This window comes from Perissodus microlepis, chromosome 19, assembly GCF_051167445.1.
Source record: "Perissodus microlepis isolate ML-2025 ecotype Zambia chromosome 19, ASM5116744v1, whole genome shotgun sequence".
Taxonomy (NCBI): Eukaryota; Metazoa; Chordata; class Actinopteri; order Cichliformes; family Cichlidae; genus Perissodus; species Perissodus microlepis.
In genome coordinates this window covers 4787756-4807285 of record NC_140479.1, presented here as the reverse complement: position 1 = coordinate 4807285, position 19530 = coordinate 4787756, and the positions used below count along the sequence as shown (strand labels likewise).

Genomic DNA, 19530 nt, shown 5'->3' with positions numbered 1-19530 from the left:
CCACAACGGAGAAATTTTTGCGTCACCTCAGCTCAGGTACAGATATATGAAGGAAATACAAAAATACAAATAAGTACAATCAATGAAAAAAAGTAAGATAATACACTATATACAATGGTAGCATATACAGTATGTGATTATGGATATAGTTGGAAATATGGAAGACATAAACTATATAGCTTGGAAGGTCATGGAAGGTCCATTATGCATGAAGTGGTGACCGTGGATGTTCACAGTGTTCAGTGACTTATGACATCGTGATTTTATTTAAAAAAAACAACCAATGGATGAACTCGTATGCCATCTTTTATTTACACTCTGTACCCAAGACAGGTCTTTTTGAGAAGTCTATTTAACGTCCACCTCTCTTTTTCTCTGTTTCAGTCTCTGGATGGGTTTGTATTTGCACTAAACAAAGAGGGGCGCTTCCTCTACATCTCTGAGACGGTTTCCATCTACCTGGGATTGTCACAGGTAAGTCGCACACCTGTGTGCCTGTTTTGTCACTGCTATGTCAAGAAAAAACATTAAGCATCTCAAAGATCAGTCCTGTTGTTTTCGATCCTTTGTCTCTCTCTCTCTGTCTCTCCATCTTTATCTCTGATTGTCTCTTGGTGTTTATTTACTCTGTCTCTTGTTCTATCATTCTTCCTTCTCTCATCTATCGTCACCAAAGACAATTCCCAACAAATTAAGGCTCATTTAAAATCTCATCAGCTCGTCGGACGGTTGTTGATTTGTGCAGCAAGCGACAATGCATATTTTATTGCCGTGTATGTGTGTGTATGTGTTGGGGTGGGGGGGCACGTCATTGTACTTTGTCAGCTTGGTGACGAGCTCTGTGTCTCAATTGGTTCACTTTCCCCCAGTTCCTGTTAATAGAGACAGGCGTCCATCCTGAAGGTCGACACATCGACCTTGGAGGCACTAATAAGTCTGTATTGACAAGCCGTGTGTGTGTGTGTGTGTGCGTGTGCGTGTGTGTGTGTTGCTGAATTAAATAGGATTCAAACTGTCATATCAGCCTGTTTACATTGTAGCTTCTGTCAGCTTGTGTACGAAATGCCAATATTTGTTCATGAAAACAGGAAATACAGAGTAAAAAAAGGAAAAAAAGCATCATTAGACATGTTTGTCTGCTTTTGCTGACTTAATTTTAATAAGAGGAAACAAATTTGTTTCATTAACCTACAGTGTTTGCTTTGAAATGTAGCTATCAGCTGTCAAACACAACTGGTTTTGTGAGCTGTATTGTCATCTTTAAGGCCAAATCATTTTTCTAAGCTTTCTCTTTACAAAAAAAAAGATGTTATTAATGAGCTGAGTTCCACATTTGGTGATTCCCACAGTGCCTGAATGCACCACTGCACAAAGGTCTCAGCAGCGTGCCAAACGCCATCTACTGCACAACAGGTAGAAATCAGGAAAAGCACCCTTTTCAATTCACTTGCAAAGACTTGTGAAAGGGGACATAGATCAAAGAGCCAATCGTCAACAAGGCGCTACATTCGGTTGGTTTTATAGGAAGTACCTGCCAGGCCCCCATGCAAACAGAGAGGACATATTTGTTGAAACCGCACTGAGGGACATGTGTGTGTGAAAACTGGCCACTAGTTAGCTGTTTGGTGTAAAAAGTCTATCACTTTGACAACAGAATCTGTGTTTCTTGTGCATGTTGTTTTTCCACCACAATCTTTTTGTGAGCTTAGCCTAATCTTTGTTATTTGGTGCCTAAACTTTGTGTTGACACAGTGACACAAATAGTATTTTCTTCCTTGGCTTGGCTTCAGAAGTACAGAGGGACACCTAAGGGACAGGCAGGAAAATGACACGTATTCCAACACCTGATTGCATACGACTGTAGCAGGCAGTAACAATCAATTTGGAAGGTCAGCAACCGATGTTTACTTGTTTACATGATGGATTGTAAGGCGAGGTGCTCGTATAGTCCTTCAGAGAACAACTGACAATGATTGTGTCCTTGTGTCTGTGCAGCATGAATATTAAAAAGACTCTTGAGAGATTTGTGAAACTCTCAAACATACAAGAAGAATTTTCAGAATGTTAGCCAAACCTTACTTATAGCACTAGCAGTTCAGAAAGTGTTCGTACAAGTCATGCATGTAACAGTTGGTGGAAAGCACTGATGTGTGATATTCTGCTAATATAAGGATTAGATCGGGAAATGTTATAACTATATATAGACATGACATCTATTGCTGTGCTGTGATTCATTGTTTTCCTTTTTTTTTAATTCTATAACTCCTTAACAAGTCATGGGACTAAAAAGCTGAAATTAACCCAAATTGAGATGATCAGTACCCCTCAATCCTTCAGTATATATTAACTATTCTTTGGATTTCTTTATATTCATCCATTCTTTTCAACTTATATTTATCAGGGTTGCAGGGGTGCTGGAGCCTACTCCAGTCAGGTATCCCAGCCAGAGGCAGGGTTCACAACAGACATGTCACCAGATGGTGGCAAAGCTAAGACAAAGAGTCAGACAACCATTCAAACTCACATTCACAGGTATGAAAAATTAGCATTCAACCTAACCCCACCAACTAATCCAGTCTAAGTTAGCTAGGCTGGGTCTTTTTTAGTTTACTCTAGGCATTTGAAATTGTCATTTATTCAATTAAATTGAATATTATTTTTATTTTTAAAGCGCCAAATCTCAACAACATTTTTCTCAATGTGCTTTATACTTTTAGGCAGTGTTTCCCAACCAAATGATTACATGTGCCGTGAAAGATTAACTGGTTCCACCTGATTAGTACTCTAAGCGATAGGTGTGAGTAATGGCCAGAACAATTACATTCTCTTCCACTAGAGGGCAGTACAAATACCTGCTCTAATTAAATGGGTTGCCAACTACCTGTAAAACAGAAGAAGACAAAGAAGAAATTAACAACATCAAGTGATGTTGTGAGACGACACAGCGCATAATAGCAATAGATAAATATTTCAAAAGAAAAAGTCTTTGTCAATCTGTCCTGGATCCTGGAGAAAATTCCAACCCAGATGAAGGCCCTAGCATGAGTAGTGATCAGAAGAAAGCAAATAAGGTATACTGGGGACACGCCGAGCCATTTCTGCTATATATGTGCCATGGCTCCAAAAGGTTGGGAAACAGTCCTGTAAGGTACAGTAAAGCCCATACAATAACAGAGAGAAAACCCCAACAATCAGATGATCCCCAGGGGGTTGGCAAAAGTATAAAGGAAAAACTCCCTTTTAACAGGAAAGAAACATCCGGCAGAACCATTGTTCAATGCATAAAAAAGAAAAAGATCTATGGTTTGTCCAGTCATTGTAATATTCAGATCATCTTCAACGTTGTATCAACCTTTACCCCGAGTGTGTGCGACTGGAGCAAATCACACACCAATAACTTTGTGTCTCCTGTCCTGTGATGCTAGGTTTAAGTCTTGGATTTGAGCATGTGTATTATTTCCCTATTCCCAGTTGCACTGAAAACTATGTTACAGAGTAACCTCTGTACAGTCTGAGGTTACTAATGGAGCTCAGGATGTTTGATAATGAATCCAAGTTGCCTCTTTGACTGGAGGTCTTCGTGTATAATGTTCTGACAGTCACATACCAATACCTGTAAATTGAGCTGAGCATTGTTTTGTTGAAAGAAACTCATATTTACCATCTGTGCCGTGATGTAGCTCTCCCTTTCTCTCTCTCTCCATTAGTTTGTAAACTCTGTCTCTGTAAATTGGATATAGGAAGCTCTAAGATATGGAAACAAGGAAAAAAGACAATCAGTTTACCAAATTAAAGAAGAAGGTACATCACTCCCCCTCTTCTCTCTCTCCATCACTGTGTCTCTGTATCTCTCTCTATCCACCTCTCGGATTAATTCCCCCCACTTAGATTGATTGATGATTTCTATCAAATAATTGATTAATTGTCAATTCGGGTCCTGTAAGCTTTTCCGGCAGCTCCGCTGAGCTGGTTATCTTGTTCTTTCAGCTTTTATCAGCTGCTGAAGAAGTGGCACACCGATTAAAAAAAAAAAAGAAGAAGAAGTGAAAGACAGAGAGAGAGGGAGAGATCAAGCTTGTCTCTGCTATGTTCGAGTCTCACCCTGTAATCCTACATGTGTACACAGAGTTCGTCAACCTCCATCCTCTTAATTGCTCTCCCTTCCTCCTCTTCTCCTTTAATCACTGGCCTTCCCTCTTTTTTTTCATTTTTTCTCTTTAAAGGAAGGAAAATATATCGCTAATTATTTTTCAACTTTAATTAGATCGTGGCGTGCAGGAGAAATGACTGGGTGGCGGGGAGGTGAGGGAGGATTTTTTTTAAGCCTTTTAACAAATTGACGAGGTTATGAATTTTCTCGCTTGGTGGTCGGCGCTGAAACAATCTTCAGGCAGATTTATGTGTAAAGAGGATTTACCCGTTTAACTCGTTTCTTTGCTGTCTCGTCAGGGAGACGGGGGACGTGGCCGGCCAATCAAACAGCCTATTAATAGAGTCATTAACAAAGAGTGGAGCTGTAATTAAACATGGCTGCTGCGAAAAGTTAATATCCACCTCTCCCTCAACTTCACCTCGTACTTCCTTTTTTTTTTTTTTTTTTTTTTTTTTAAGCTAGGTTTTTTTTCTCATTTTGGAATTCTAATGCAGGATTTTGTAGCTTTTAAAACCTCTTATTTGGGAGGGACCTCCAATCAGAAGAAAATTATCTTAAAGGGAGGGGGGGGATCATTTTAGATCATGAATCATGCAAAGTTAGTCTAGTAGCATCCAACAATTGATCAAAATGATTTGATTTGATCTGGAAGTGTGCAGATGGGTCCATTTTAACTTTTTTTTTTTTTAATTGAATTTGATTCTGCATGTTGAGCTTTTGTCCACATTTTGACCAAAATAGCTTACAAGATGATAAAATTGACCTGAAAAAAATGCTTAAAAAAGTAACATTTCTGATCTCACACTTGGTTCTGATCTCACAAACTGTTGTACATACATTCTTCACCTGTGACAGGATTGAATTTAACTGTGTGAGCCTTTTTAAGAGAGAGTGAAAAAAGAGATTGATGCAGTCATAGAGGTTAACAACTTTTTTGCGGCGTGGGGTGGGATTGGCATACAATGTCATCTTTTTGTTTTCATAGTTTTTCACATCCTCATTCAGAATGCTCATGAAACAGGTGGATGGAAACATTGTCTGTGTCCCTCTCCTGTCATTCTCTGTAGAGGCCGCCAGCAGGAGAATCTGTCTCTCTGTAACACCCTGTTGATCCAACAACACAGTATAATGTGTGCATGTTCATGTACTTATAAATGGTTGTGTGTGTGTGTTTACGAGACCAGGCAGCGCTTGCAGCTGCCCTCTTAGTGATATAATTGAGACGTGTGTGTTTGTGTATGCGCGTGCAGCAGATGGCTGTGTGTCCTCTGCCTGATGGTCCAGAGGAAAATAATAACTGCGCTGTCCCAGCCAGACCCAAATTAGTCTGCTGGATTCTCGCCCGTTACACCCAAATGTGGTCGGCAGCCAGCCTCTCTTCATGCCAGGCCGGCATATGCAACGGCATAGGAGGGCACACATGTATGCACATGCACACACAAACAACAATTTTTAGGGCCAAAGTTTATAGACTTAGATATGTCCATATATAGTATTCTTTTTGTATGCACGCGAGAATATTGGTGAACTTTGTTTTGCCACCAGTCATTATACTCTATACAAGAAGAAGAAAATGGTAGCGTCAGCTTCTCCCTGGCAGCACAGCTCTCACAGTCGGGGTTTGAGATTACAATAAACAACTAAACACATGCATTTACAAAAAGCAGAAAGCAGGGCCAACATGCTGTTAAAACATGATATGAGATGATGTTGGTAGGTCCATTGGATTGTGGTGGAAAGCAGCGGGAAAGAAAGCTGGAACTACCCTTTAAATCTCTCTTTTACGCTGATATATGGTGGGCAATCGACAGAGTCTGAATCAGATAGTCTCTCTCTTTATTGCTTTGTTCAGTGGATTGGGCTGGTCTCCTTCCAGTCAACATGTTTGTGTTTGTGTGTGTGTGTGTGTGTGTGTGTGTGTGTGTGTGTGTGTCAGAGGTGTGTGAAGTGATTTGTTTCTGTCTTTGTCATTTAAAAAGGCTCTCCAATGTTCAGACCTGCTGCCATGCATACATACACACACTCATGGAAGGTCACACACACCAGTGCACATAAGACTTATGCTACTCACACAGAAATATGTACACACACACACACACACAGACACACACACACACAAATACAGGGTCATTGGAAAGCGAGGCAGAGCCTGATCTCTGCTCTCTTTCACTCCCATCCACATTCCCTCAGAGCGGGTTGGGAGTAACACACACACACACAGTCTGTCTCTCTCTTTCCACCCGTATTCCCAACGGGCGGCTGCTGGTCTGTGGGGGAACATTGAATGAATTAGCATTAAGCAGCTATAGCAGACTGTCAGATTGTCTGCTTCTTCCTTCCTCTGGTCTCTCAACATCCACACTGATGTTCACATACCAGAAAATACCATGTTCTTATATCGACCAAGATACCTAAGGGTACTCTGTAAGTGAGAAACATTTGAAAACATTAATGGTTACATTTCACAGCGTGGACATTGAAAACACCATTTTTGAGTGTGCTTTTATGGAAATGAATGTCCTGGTTTTCATTATATTAGAAATGCTTACATGCAACAAAGACACATGTGTTTGATTTGTAGTTCTACTTTGACATGATAAGCCTTACATGTTGGGTGTAACATGTACGTGTTGGGACAATGGTATTGTTTAACCTGCCTACCACTGTTTCAAGCAGATGACAATGGATTCTGAAATCTATGTGACAAGCAATTCCACGTCTTTTAAGTGCTTCTGTTAAATAATTGGATTATGCATTTGATTTTTACGTCTTACAGCATTTACTTATGTCAGGTATTTATCCAGGTTTCTGGAGTCAGAGCTGGTCAGACACTGGTGCAGCGGTTAACACTGGTACAGCAGTTAACACTGGTGCCTCACACCAATGAGGTTCTTGGTTTGAAACCCCAATTGGGGTCTTTCTTTTGTGACATTTGCATGTCCTCCCTGTACCTCTAAGGGGTTTTTTTTCCAGGTACTTCAGCTTCGTCCAACAGTTCACCACAGCATGTTAGGTTCATTGGTGATTCTAAATTGGCCATCAATGGAAGATAGATATATTACAAAATAAAAGCACTGTGTGTGTAACTTGCAGTTAAAAATACTTTGAGTAGTTGGTAAGACTATAAAAGCTCCATATAAACAGGAGTAACACACACAGGAAAACCCAAATGAAACACAGTTCATTATCCACCAACAGAAAATGTGCTTCTACTTAACTAAGATGGTTTCATTTCTATCACTTTCCATGATGCAATGAGCAGCTTTTTTGTGTGTATATATCACAATACAACATATTACTTTTTGGCTTTGCCTGCCTGAGTGTAGTTCTGTGAGAGGTCTCTTCCTGTTTAATGGAGTTCTTCCTCCCCGCTGTCATCAAGTGCTTTATTAGCAACGCTTGTGCATTCCAGTTCAACATCTATGTCATATATTCTACTTTTCTAAATTGAAAACACCCTTGATTCCACCCTTGATAGAATAATCACCTTTCTACTAATGTGTTTGCTGAGTTGAGTAATGTCTTTAGTCCAACCTTTCAGCAACCTTATCCACCTAATAGTGGCCCTTCACCTGATTTAAATATAAAACCAGATTTTCTCCTTCATGATTCTGATTTCTTTTTCTTTCTTTTTTCCTTCTAAAAGTGTTGTTCTCTCTCTCCCTCATTCATCCTGTTCTCATCTTCTTTTTGGCTTTAATGTAATTTTCTTTAATGTATGTGTGTAATATTTTTATATATTAATATTTTTAATGTATATTTATGATTTTTTCTATCACTGCTTTATTTTTTTCACAAAACCTTTAATGTAATTAATTATTTGTTTTATTTTAATGCAATTCATTTATCATGTCGACTATTTATGATGCAAATTAATTTAATTGATTTTAATATGTAGTCTTTTTTATGAATTCATTACAAATTTTCATTATGTTTTTTTAATGTTTTAAAATCCATTTTAAATAAGTTTTTTTCTCCTGTCCCATATTCATTCCCTTCAACCTTTCCTTGCTCCCTTACTTCCGTCATTTGCCGCTCCTTTTTCTCTGCCTTGTGCGTTTGAGACAGGGAGGTCGGCCATTTGCATGAGGTCAAACAGGGGCATTCTGGGAGATGGAGGAGGGAGGAGACAAGGAGGCGGTGATGATGAAGAGGGGTAGGGATGGGCAGGAGGAAGGTCACAGCTAATTGAGCCACCTCAGTGAACTCTTCCACACACAGACACACACACTTTTCTATTCATAATTGATGGCACTGACTCTAGAACTGCCATGTCACTCTGATAATAAAATATCAGTAATAATTATAAAATGTGGTGCATGCGTGTGTCCTGTTAGAGGATGAAGGGATGAACAAAGGGATAGAGAAGGATAAAAAAGGGAAGACTTAACAAAAGCAAACTAGCAATGATAGAAGGAAAACATGAAAGAGCAAAGGAAAACAGAAAATTAACATAACAGAGGAGGAGGAATAAAGCAAGGAGTGAAAGAGAGGGTTGAAGAGGGAGAAGGAGAAAGAAGTGATGAAAGTTTGTAATAACTTCAGTCTTAAAGTGTGTAAAGGGATAGTATGACATTGGAGGAGGAGTGAGAGAAAAAACTGAACCGAGGAGACATAAGTGGATAACTTAAATATGTGATGGACAGAGAAGGACGGCAATGTAAATGCTTACAGTGAGGAGTGAAAACGGAATGAAAATGAAGAGAAGTGAGAGTGGGTGGAGGTCAAAGAGGACAGATTACGCTTTGGTTTTGCTGTGAAAGAATGGAGGGATAGATGAAAAGAGTTGATGACATGGCCTTTAACATATGGGTGAAAGGGAAGTTAAATCCCTTGAAGCACAAGGGCAGAGGGATGACGTACAGGAAGAAGGAACAAAGGAGGAGGAAAAATATAATGCATATATAGTAACTGGATGAAACATTAAAACAACTGATGAACATAAGGGAAAGAGGATAGCAGTGGGAATAGAAGGGGAGAGAGAATGAAGGAAAGAAAGATGGAGCAAAGGGACAGGCTAGAAAACAACAAAAGACACTGAGTGACTTGTGAAAAGAAGTACAAAAAACAAACCAAAAGAAAAGAAAGAAGGTTTCTGGTCTTTCACTGTACAAATGACGTGCGTGTGCGAGTAAGTGTGTGTGACCCTGTTGTCTGGTGTGAAAAGAGGCGTATTAGCATGCTGACAGGAAGCTGCAGGAGGTTATCTGGACCTCAGAGAGCTTCCGCCACCTTTTGTTCCAAACAATCGCCACAGCGACACACCAAGGGGATGATGGGATGTGGCGTGGCCGGTGTGTGTGAGGGGGTGGACTCACAGGGAAACTAAAGAAATATGTACAAGAGGAATGAAACAGATGAGCCCCTGTTGAATTGTGCTTCAGTGTTTGTTACCAGTGATTGACTTTCTCAAAAATACATTTTAATTATTACATTTTCAAACTTCTAAATGATGAGCAAAAAAGGACGTCCTACTTGTGTTTTAACCCTCAAGTGTCCAATAATGCCAGTTGAAGAGTTATGCAAATTTAATGCTTGTTGTAATGCTCATTTCCAACTCTGCATTTAATTTTTAACTTACATTATAATTAGTCTTAACCTATACTGGGCCCTGCTGCAGTTCCTCAGCTTTTTTCTGATTGGTTGCCTCTCACAAACAGCAGGCTTTCACACCAGTGTTTCCGTGCTTACAGACAGAGCTACGCCCCTTAGATGTCCATATCAAGGATTTTGAAGGATAACAAAACCCTTCAAAACAAGAACAAGAAAAAATATAGGATTCCGATCAGTTTACTAAAATAAATACCTGATGTAAATCCAAAGTGCTTCATATGATACAACGAAACAGACAAGTTTTGAAATGTAAGTCAGTATGGTAGTGTTTGGCTTTCTCTTTCTCAGTAATTTTAGCATTTGAAAGTTTGAATTTTTATGTCTGAGTTATTCTATTATTCCTGTTGCTGTTAATTTTCTCTGTTTTCATGTTAATGTGAGTCTTGTCTCCATTTTTGGTCTGTCATTGAAGCTGTTTTCTCCATTGTCTTCTTTTGGGTTTTACTTCCTGTCTGTTTGATTGTCTTGATTACTTTTGCGTGTTTCTGGTTCCACCCCACATCCAAGCCCCAGTTAATCCCAGGTATACACAATGCTGTCCTTTTCTTTTTGTACTGTCTGTTCCCTATGTGCTACCTTTTTGTGATTTCCAGCATGGTTTTCTTCTTTGTTTTATGAACCAGTTGACTTGGTTTTAGGTAACAAAGCTTGTTTTTTTGTTGGGTAATCTGTGCCTTTTGGAAAAAAGAGAGCAGTGTGTGCTTTTAAGCTCTAAGAGAATTTACTGAGTCAGCCAGCTTCATTTCCTCGGGCAGGTTGTTCTACAGCCTCAGGACCCTCACTCCAATCACTCTGTCAAATCTCATTTTTAGCCATGGTTCTTGAGCAAATGAAAACACCTCTTCCTCTGGACCACTACGTCACGAAGAGAGATTTGAAGGGAAGAATTATTACTTAAATACATTGCAAATCAAGAAAACAATCAAGAAAACAAAACACTGGCATACACAGTTACATGACCAGAGATAGACCACAGGTACAGACACAAATGAAGACAAACTCTACATGGACCCTGATAAAGACAAACAAACACATGCATACATGTGTATTCCACATAGACACTAACAAAGACAAAAAGCTACATACGTACATAGTAGCTTACACACATACACACACACTGAACCTATGTGAGAAAATGAGACAAAGAGAATCAAACCTACCATGACACATGCTAGAAAAACCATTACCTGAATAAACCAGGAACACAGCCAACAGAACAGGGGAATCTCAGCGTGCTTAACTAACTAACCACAGAGATGGAGACCAAACCAGACACGGAAAAACCAGGGAGGCAGGAATACATGGAGACTCTGAACACAACCAGATATGAAACCAAAGCCTGGGGATGTAAATATAACAAACAAACCAGGAAACACTGTAATTAGAAAGATACCAAACTCTGGGTCTAACATCGAGGGACCATAACACTAGCAGATGTAAATGCATTTGATCTTCCTTATCCTTATAAAAACTGAATTTCAGAAAACTTTCTAATCTGCATCTGAAAGGTATTTGTCTCAGAGAAGACGTATACATGTGTATAATGTATACATTTTTATAAAACACCTAAAAATCACATTTTTAATTTTTAAAGGAATTTAAGTTCTTAAAAACAAACCGTGCATTAACAGTTTTCACTCTGCTGTTGACATGAGCAAAAGCCAGATTTTGATAGGACAGAATTCAAGTAATCAATCTCAGGCTCGCCCGCCCCTTTTAGCGGCGTTTTAATGCATGTGTGCATTAGTTAAACCTACCCTCCTTGCACAGGTATCCCTGCGTTGAGTCTTTATCTGTGTGTGCACACATTGTCTAGACACAGGGCTTTATAGATGGCTGCCATTGAAATGGATGAAGCTGGGCAGCAAGCTGCAGTGTGAGGTCAGAGGTGAGGTTTCGCCTGCATGGCGAGGATTTAAAGTCAGAGGAGACGCTTTCATACATTACAGACAGACAGATACTTTCATACATTACAGACAGACAGCAGGAGGTGAAGCTGGGACTCTGACCTGCTGAAGGACGCACTCTCCACACACTCACCTACACACGCTCTCTGCTGGTTATTTAGCTTCACACACACACGCTCCTCCCATTCTTCTTTTCATGCATTAGAGGCGTGAGTGATGGTGGAAGGTGAGTGTGGGTTTTGACCCGCTCGAAGCTCGCTCTGTCTGACCTTACAGCATTTAAAACACTGCGACATGTTGGGATTCAGACAGTTGGTTTGCTTCAGCCGCCTCATGTCACGTTCCCCTCATGCATTTAAGAGAGACTGAAGGTGACACGGGTACGCTGACCTTCACCAGTGCTGCTGCTGAAAGGATTCAAATCGACAATTTAAATTTTTTCATTTCATGAAGAGAGAACATTTGCATCCTCTGAGCACACACCAACACCCCCATCAAATCCTATGAATTTATCAGTGGTTACAAACCATACTAAAAATCTGGTCTGTATGATCATTTTACCATATTTCTGTCTGCTTTAATAATTGAAATTTGTAAATTTGTTCTTGAATTAATTTTAGTGGGTCGTATCATCTTAAGTGTCATTTCATTATATTTCCACTCATTTTGCGGGTTACATTTTTGGTTCTTACCTTTTTTAGCACCTGTCAGCCATAAAAAGCCGATTTGTCGTCACCCTGCCAAGCGGCCGGATGGGTGACTTGGACACCCAAGTTTGTAAATGCAGTAACTCGAGAACAAAGCAATGTAGGAGTTCCAAATTGATACCACAGGTGTATCTACCAGGAGGCTAAGGGTGCCACCAGCCTCTGCCAGATTTTTTTTTCATCTATTGTCAAGTTTATTCTTTTATGGGTTTAACTTACTGGTTTTAACATTTTTTTAGTATCCTATTGGTATTAGTTTTACATCTTACTGCTGTTTTTGTTTTTAAGCAATGACTTGTTTAAAGAAAGTTAACAAAGAGGTTCAGTTTTATAAAACATAAGCCAGGGTTCTCTCAGGATAGGTGCTGACTGAGGCCGTTGGGTGTCTTTGCTGTCATCACATCTTGTTTTCTTCTTTGGGCCAAAGTGAAATTAATAGTTATTCTTGAATGAGATTCTTCAGTTATACACATGCAATTATAACCCCCCCCCCCAAAACAAACAAACAAACAAACAAACAAACAAACAAACAAACAAACAAACAAACAAACAAAACAAACAAAAATAAAAAAAACAGGTTGTGTTTAAAACAGCAGCACATTACTTGGGAGCTCCTCTCTTCCCCTTTCCTTTCCTCCGTACCTTTTCCTCTCCTGCACCTCTTCTTTGACATCATTTGTCCAGTTTCACCTGAATCTCCACATCTTTTTTCTTCCTCATATTTCTCTTCTTCCTCCTCTTTCTCATTCTCCCCGCTTTTCCATCTCCTCCTCGCGTTCAGATTTACAGCCGGCCGTTACTTTGATGCCATGAAAGCCGTAAAGAGATCAGCGGCACCATCGGAGACCAAAATTGATGCTTGTTTTATTGAAGTGAGAGATGAGAATTGTGTGTGTACATAAGTGTACGGTAGAGTGCTTTAGACTGTGTGTGTTTGCATGTGTGTGTGCATGAAGTGTGACAAATCTGTGTGCGTGTGTGTATTTCTGATGTGTATGTAGAGGTGCGACTTTATTTCAGCATGGATCAGAGGTGACATGTGTTTAATGGCACCTCTGCTGACACACACATTGCTGTACTTGTACGCTTGTGAGGACCAGGCTTATTTAAACTTGATTTCTTTCCTTCCTTAAATCCTCTCATCTACACAGCACTTTTAGAGAGGAATTGCATAATATGTGGCACATATAGATGATGCCTTTTTGTCATTACTACTCTTACTAAATATTTTCAATTTAGAGTACAAGATGGAATTGAGTTCAAATGCTCTAGGATTGTACACTGTTACTATGTTTTTGATATCGCACAGGCCACAGTAGCATTAATTTAAAAATGCATTTTCAAAATTAGCCGTCTGGTGGTTTGTGGTGGTCACTTTCTGTTTGGGGCATATTTGTTTGTGGCAGTTATCATTGGGATGAAAGCATAGAGAGAAAGGCCAGTAAGAAGGAAACAAATTGGAAAGAGGAAGGGTAGAAGGAATCAGCCCTTCTCTTCATGTCTTATTCTGAACATTTTGGATTATTGAATAGAGCAGGAGGTGGAGGGGTAATGAGGGCAGGAGGTGAGAAAGGAGGACAGACCTCAGTATGAATGAGAAAAGAGGTTTTGTGTGTGTGTGTGTGTGTGTGCATCTAGGGAATGATAATTAAGATCATTAAATGCAAATAAATGCATCAGAAAGTAATCATTTTTATCGATAGGCCAAGATTGATTGACACTTGCCATTCAGGCTGCAGGGCTAATCAATAGGAAAACATATTGATCAGGAGGTGAGCGTTGCAGGCAGCTATGAGGGATGCTGACCCTTTAGAGTTGGTGTTGCATACATCGCTGTCTGGAAAAAGTGCAATCTGAAGAAAGTCTTGGGAGCACCTTCAGAGAGTTGCAACCATTCTAGAAGAAGTTCCAGGTGTCCTTGAAGGCACGGAGGCCCAGATTTACTAGCACTCTGCACCAGTGTAAAACCATCCTTTGCTATTAAAACGTTACTAAAGTAACTGGCACAAGTGAATGGCTCAAAGCTGTGGCAAAATTTGCCTATGTCCTGAATGTTTAGAGTCAATCTGCACATATTTCTAGTCCTCAATAATGCAGATAGATGAAATAAAGCATGGAGTGTCACGAAGAGTGAGGAGGAGGATCCCAAGGATGTAAGAACATGTCTTGTCTCACAGGCAGCTGAGTTAGTTTTTACAGTGAGCTGCTGGGTTTGCAAAGTTTGTGGTTTTTATACACATTTCTAAACAGACACCAACTACGAAAACATCTCTGCATGTATTTTCTCACAGAGCAGTTTGGTCCAATTTTTTGTGTGTGTGTTAGCTGTGTGTTAGCTTGATGTCTGAATCTTGCAGCCATACACAATGACAGCAAAAACCAAAAAAAAAGCACATTAGCAGAGTAACAGTAATTCTATAATGGTAACTTGAAGACATCCCATTAACCCTTTAAAACCGGTCAGAGCGGGCACGCTCCGTTTTGCGTAACTATTTTTAAATCCCTGTAGAACTACAACCACGTAAGCTAGCGCAATAATTTTTTTTTGCATGTGAAACCGGAGGAGTTGTACTTACATCTTGTGCCATCAGCTTGTCCTAGGTCACAGTTTCCTTCCATATATAGCTTTGCAAAAACTGCATAAAAAGCACTTGCAGCAACAAAAACATAATTTTCCAGAAACATGCTTTGCCGATCCGATCAGCTGTTTGTAACACTTCCTACGTCCATCAGCACGAACTATCGCATGTCCGCCATAACCTGCCCGAAACCGGAAGTGACGTCATTTTGCGGAAATGTAGTTTTTTACCATCAGGGCCTTGCGAGCCTATACTGGTGTTTTTAAAAGTTATGTTTGACTTTATGACTTTCTGTGTCGTTTCTGGGATGCTTAGGACACATATTGCACTGCTGGAAATAGTTTATTTTGATGCATATGCTGTTTTTTTTGCAAATTTGCATTATAATATTTATTTTCATTTTTCCTGCAGTATATAAAAATTGGTGTATTTCAAAAATAAAACTATGAAGACACTTAAAATAAATTTCCTGTGGTGGGAAACTATTTTGTGCAACTTTTTTGTATTTACAGTTTTGAGGGATAAGCCTCTTAAATTTCTCTAACTAGAAATACATGTTAAAAAAACAAAAACGGTTTTCAATTTTTTTGTAGTTTATTGCACTTTTTTTGCAATTTATGTAATTACTATGCACTTAATGCATACATATTATTAAAATTTGGGCTATAATGGTTGTATTGATGTATATCAACTTGAAATGCTCCTACAAATGGCACTACAACATGTAAAAATAAAATATAAGCCCTGGCGGACTTGGTTCTATGGTAGGTCTTAAAGCATAGGTGTCAAACTCTGGCCCGCGGGCCAAATTTGGCGAAGCCATACCAAATTACTATCAGAGCTGGCCTACTGGTATTATACAGCTAATATATATATTGTTTAGTATTAAACTTTGATTGTTCCATATTCAGTTTTTCAGCAAAACGTGTTTGAGTCCATAAGAAAAGATTCATTCTCATATCTGGAGGAAGATTTTTTTTTTTTCAATAAATATTAATGTTAGCCCGCGACTTTGTTCCAGATTTGAATTTTGGCCCACTGTGTATTTGAGTTTGACACCCCTGTCTTAAAGGGTTAACCGTTGATGAGCTTTCAGGAACCATTTTTGGAGTAAATTCCCTGAGAGTAAATGATGTGTTTACAAGACAGGATCCTGTAGTTATCCCAACATGTTTCTTTCTATTTGTTTCAAAGTATAGATGGAAAGAGTCAAACTTTAGCCAAGCAGTCCTTTGAGGCACTGCGGGAGGTAATTTCAGCCCTGCTGTAAAAATATCAAAAGGCACCTAAGGGAAGGCGTTTAGGGGCTCCTCAAGGACACTTAAAAGCATCTTAATGCTGTTTTGTTTTGATTATAAAATGAATGGTCTTATTGACTGTGTGGGGTCTTAGACATCTTTGCTTTGCTGTATTTGAACAGGCTGCCCAAGATTTGTAGTATTTCCAGGACTGATTTTTAACTCTAGATGTTCAAGCAGTTACAGAGTTTGCTTTAGCGCGTCTAAGCAGTATACCCACTATAGCGAATTTAGTATGCCATTTTTGTGGGTTTTCTGGACTTCTTATAGGACAGTCACAGTAGCTCTTTAAATCAAATTATGAGGAAAGTATTAAGGGTCCATCCATGCACTTTTATCTAACTGAGGGGGTTGGAACCTGTTCCACTGGTCATAGGGTGAAATGGCAGACTCCGGACAGCTCAGCAGTCTATCACACGGTTAACACAAAGACAACATTTCATGCTCACATTCACACCTAGGACCTTCTTGCTGCGAGGTGACAGAGCTTTCTACTGGACTAATCAGTCAACCGCATCTCGATGTTAATGGAGCTATCCACCTTCGTGGTTCTGCAGGAGGTTACCGGAGTTGGCTTGTGTTTGAAGACATGATGTGACCTGCATCACTACTAAAACCCTCAGCTGTAACACTACTGAGTAACTTTGAATTAGTAAATTATAGGAAATGGCCTTTACTAAGTAAAACTTGGGATAACTAAAGCTTCCACTTTGACAGTCTTTTTCTGTGTTTTTCTTTCACTCGCAAGTTCCAAAATTAACTTCTCCATCTTCCCCTCACTGTGACGCACATTAAATCTAAGACCTTTACACTCCACACACTTGGTATTCTTACTCGCTAATGGCACAGGCGCTAATTTCCTAATGTCTCCTGTCAACCTCACACACTCACACAGCAACACACAAACAGTGATTTATTTAGGTCTTCTAAATACACTTCTGCCTCTATCTCTCTCACACCCCAATCTCACACACACACACACACACACACACATTTACCCTATTTCATAAGTAACTTCTCAAACACACCTACACAATAATGACACATGGGCTAATTTCCTAATGTCCCCTGTCCCCTAACACACACACATGCACACACACATGCACGCACACAAACACGCACACACACACGCACACACACATGCACGCACACAGACATGCACGCACACAAACACACACACGCACACACACACACACACACACACACACGTCTAGTTTATGTCTCACTGTGAATGATATCCTGGCCATTATGGGCCCTTTATTTACACTGGCTTTACAAATGAGCCCTAATTACTAGGTCTTAATGATGTGGTTGGGCGAGCAACGAGCGAGGTAGCTCTGCAGGGAGATAACGAGAGAGAGACAGAGAGAGAGAGGGGCGGTGGGAAAGAGGGGAGAAGGCGTTTGCTTGGAGGGTTTTTTGTAAATGTCAAGAGCAGAGAGTTGATGGCTTCATCAATCCTTTATCCCTGCGAAACACCTGGAGGAGGAGAAGAGAATGGGAGGAGGGGGGAGATTAGTCAGGAGGAGAAGTAGGAGGAGGAGGTACAAAAACGAGGTAGGGAGGTGGGGGAAGAGGTAGCTAGAGGGAAAAGGAAAAAGCGATGTAGGAAGGGAGAGATCATCCAAAGGGAGAAGCTGGAAAGAGGAGAGGGTAAATGATGTTTGTTGGCATGGAAAATAAAAGATAAAGGGAAAGAGGTAAGGATTGTTGGGAGAGGAAGGAAAGAGCAAAAGTTGGAGAATGGGATGAAAAAGAAGGAAGGAGGAGAGTTTCTCGTTGTTGTTTGTGGTTGAGAGAAGAAAAATTAATGGTGGAATGAGGTAGTGCCATAAAATCAGAACAGAGGAGATGAAAAACATAAAGGAGGAAGGGAAGGAGGATGAGTGTTAACAGAGGGGGATGAAGAGAAAAGGAAGACACAAATTTAAACTGAGGAAGGACAGATGGAGATCGGGAAATGTAGATGTGAGAATAGAAGAAAGCACAGGGTCGTTGGAAGAAAAAGATCAGGAAATGGGATAATGCCATCTTTTTTTCCCCTTTTTTTTTTGCCTGTCCCATTTGGTTCTTTAGCCGTCAGAATTGTTGTCTGAAGACCAACAAGGATACCCAATGGATTTACTTTGCCAAATGGATCATCACGGCCTTGCCGTATTGGTCCATTTGATCAACCTTTGTTGTTATTATTTATTTTATTTTATTTTCAGTTGTTACAGACGGGACAGACATGACTGAGGGATAAGAAAGAGAGAAAGAAAGATGAAGGAAAAGAAAAACAGAAGGGAAGAGGGACAGTGAGAAAGGGCACTTAAAAAGAGAAAGAAGAGAAAAAAAAATCTCCTGGATCACCTGTTGAGAGAAAAAGAAGAGAAAACAAGCAAAAAAACAGAGCAACATACTAAACACAACACCATCACGTTAATCTAGCTAAGTGTAAACAGCAGTAAATACTAAATATTGAATGTTGTTATGTAGCAAGCAGGACCGACAGCGCACAATGTGCTTGGAAATAGCAGCCAATAAAGGTGTAGTTTATGTCTATGAACAGTGAACACCCGTGTGCACACCTGTGTGGATCAGCGCGCTTGTATTCAAAAGGTTTCCCCATGTAATGGTCTGCTAGAGGATGTAGAGAGCCATAGCCCTGTCCACCAGGGCATGAGCAGGCATGGAGGAGATCCAGGCCCCAGACATCCAGAGGCCCAAGAGTGCGAGAGCCCAAGGAGGACCACCGGAGGGGCATCCGTGCCACCCTCCTGGGAAGAGCTGAGGAGAGCCCCAGATGAGGGGTCACCCAGTAGTCACGGAGCAGAAGCCAGAGGGGGCTGCAGTGGCGTGCCCGCCGGCTCTGCCGGCAGCCAGCTGTGCCAGAGTGAACCGAGCCGCAGGCCCAGAGGCTGGAGGCCCAAGGGCCCCCCTTTGCCCCGGAAGAGGCCTGACCGAGCAACAGGCACCAGGCCCCACCAAGTAGTCACCGGGAGTGAGCTGGTACATACCTGAGCGCCCAGCCCCGGACACCAAGAACCACCAACGCACCGACCCCTGAGGGTATCAGTTACCGGCAGGGAGTGTGGTGAGGGGAGATAGGCCTTTGGAGGGCCTGGGAGTTCCCAGAGAGGTGGAGACCCGACCTGACATATAAACACAGACAAACAGGCACACACAGACACAAACATGCATTCCCACCCTCATGCACACATATACAAATACTTAACACTCACCCAACGTAGGGATAGACATACATGGACACTGTACACACAATCACACTCC

At 40.6% G+C, this 19530-nt stretch overlaps 1 protein-coding gene across 4 annotated transcripts in view; it reads left to right on the top strand.

Annotated features, from left to right (window-relative positions):
- Window positions 1-19530, top strand: part of npas3 (neuronal PAS domain protein 3) — a 377381-nt gene that overhangs the window by 250681 nt on the left and 107170 nt on the right. For all 4 annotated transcript variants that reach the window (XM_084913933.1, XM_084913932.1, XM_084913934.1 and 1 more), the window contains one exon: window positions 385-474. In XM_084913933.1, the coding sequence (XP_084770059.1) occupies window positions 385-474 (90 nt within the window). The remainder of the gene's footprint in view (window positions 1-384; window positions 475-19530) is intronic.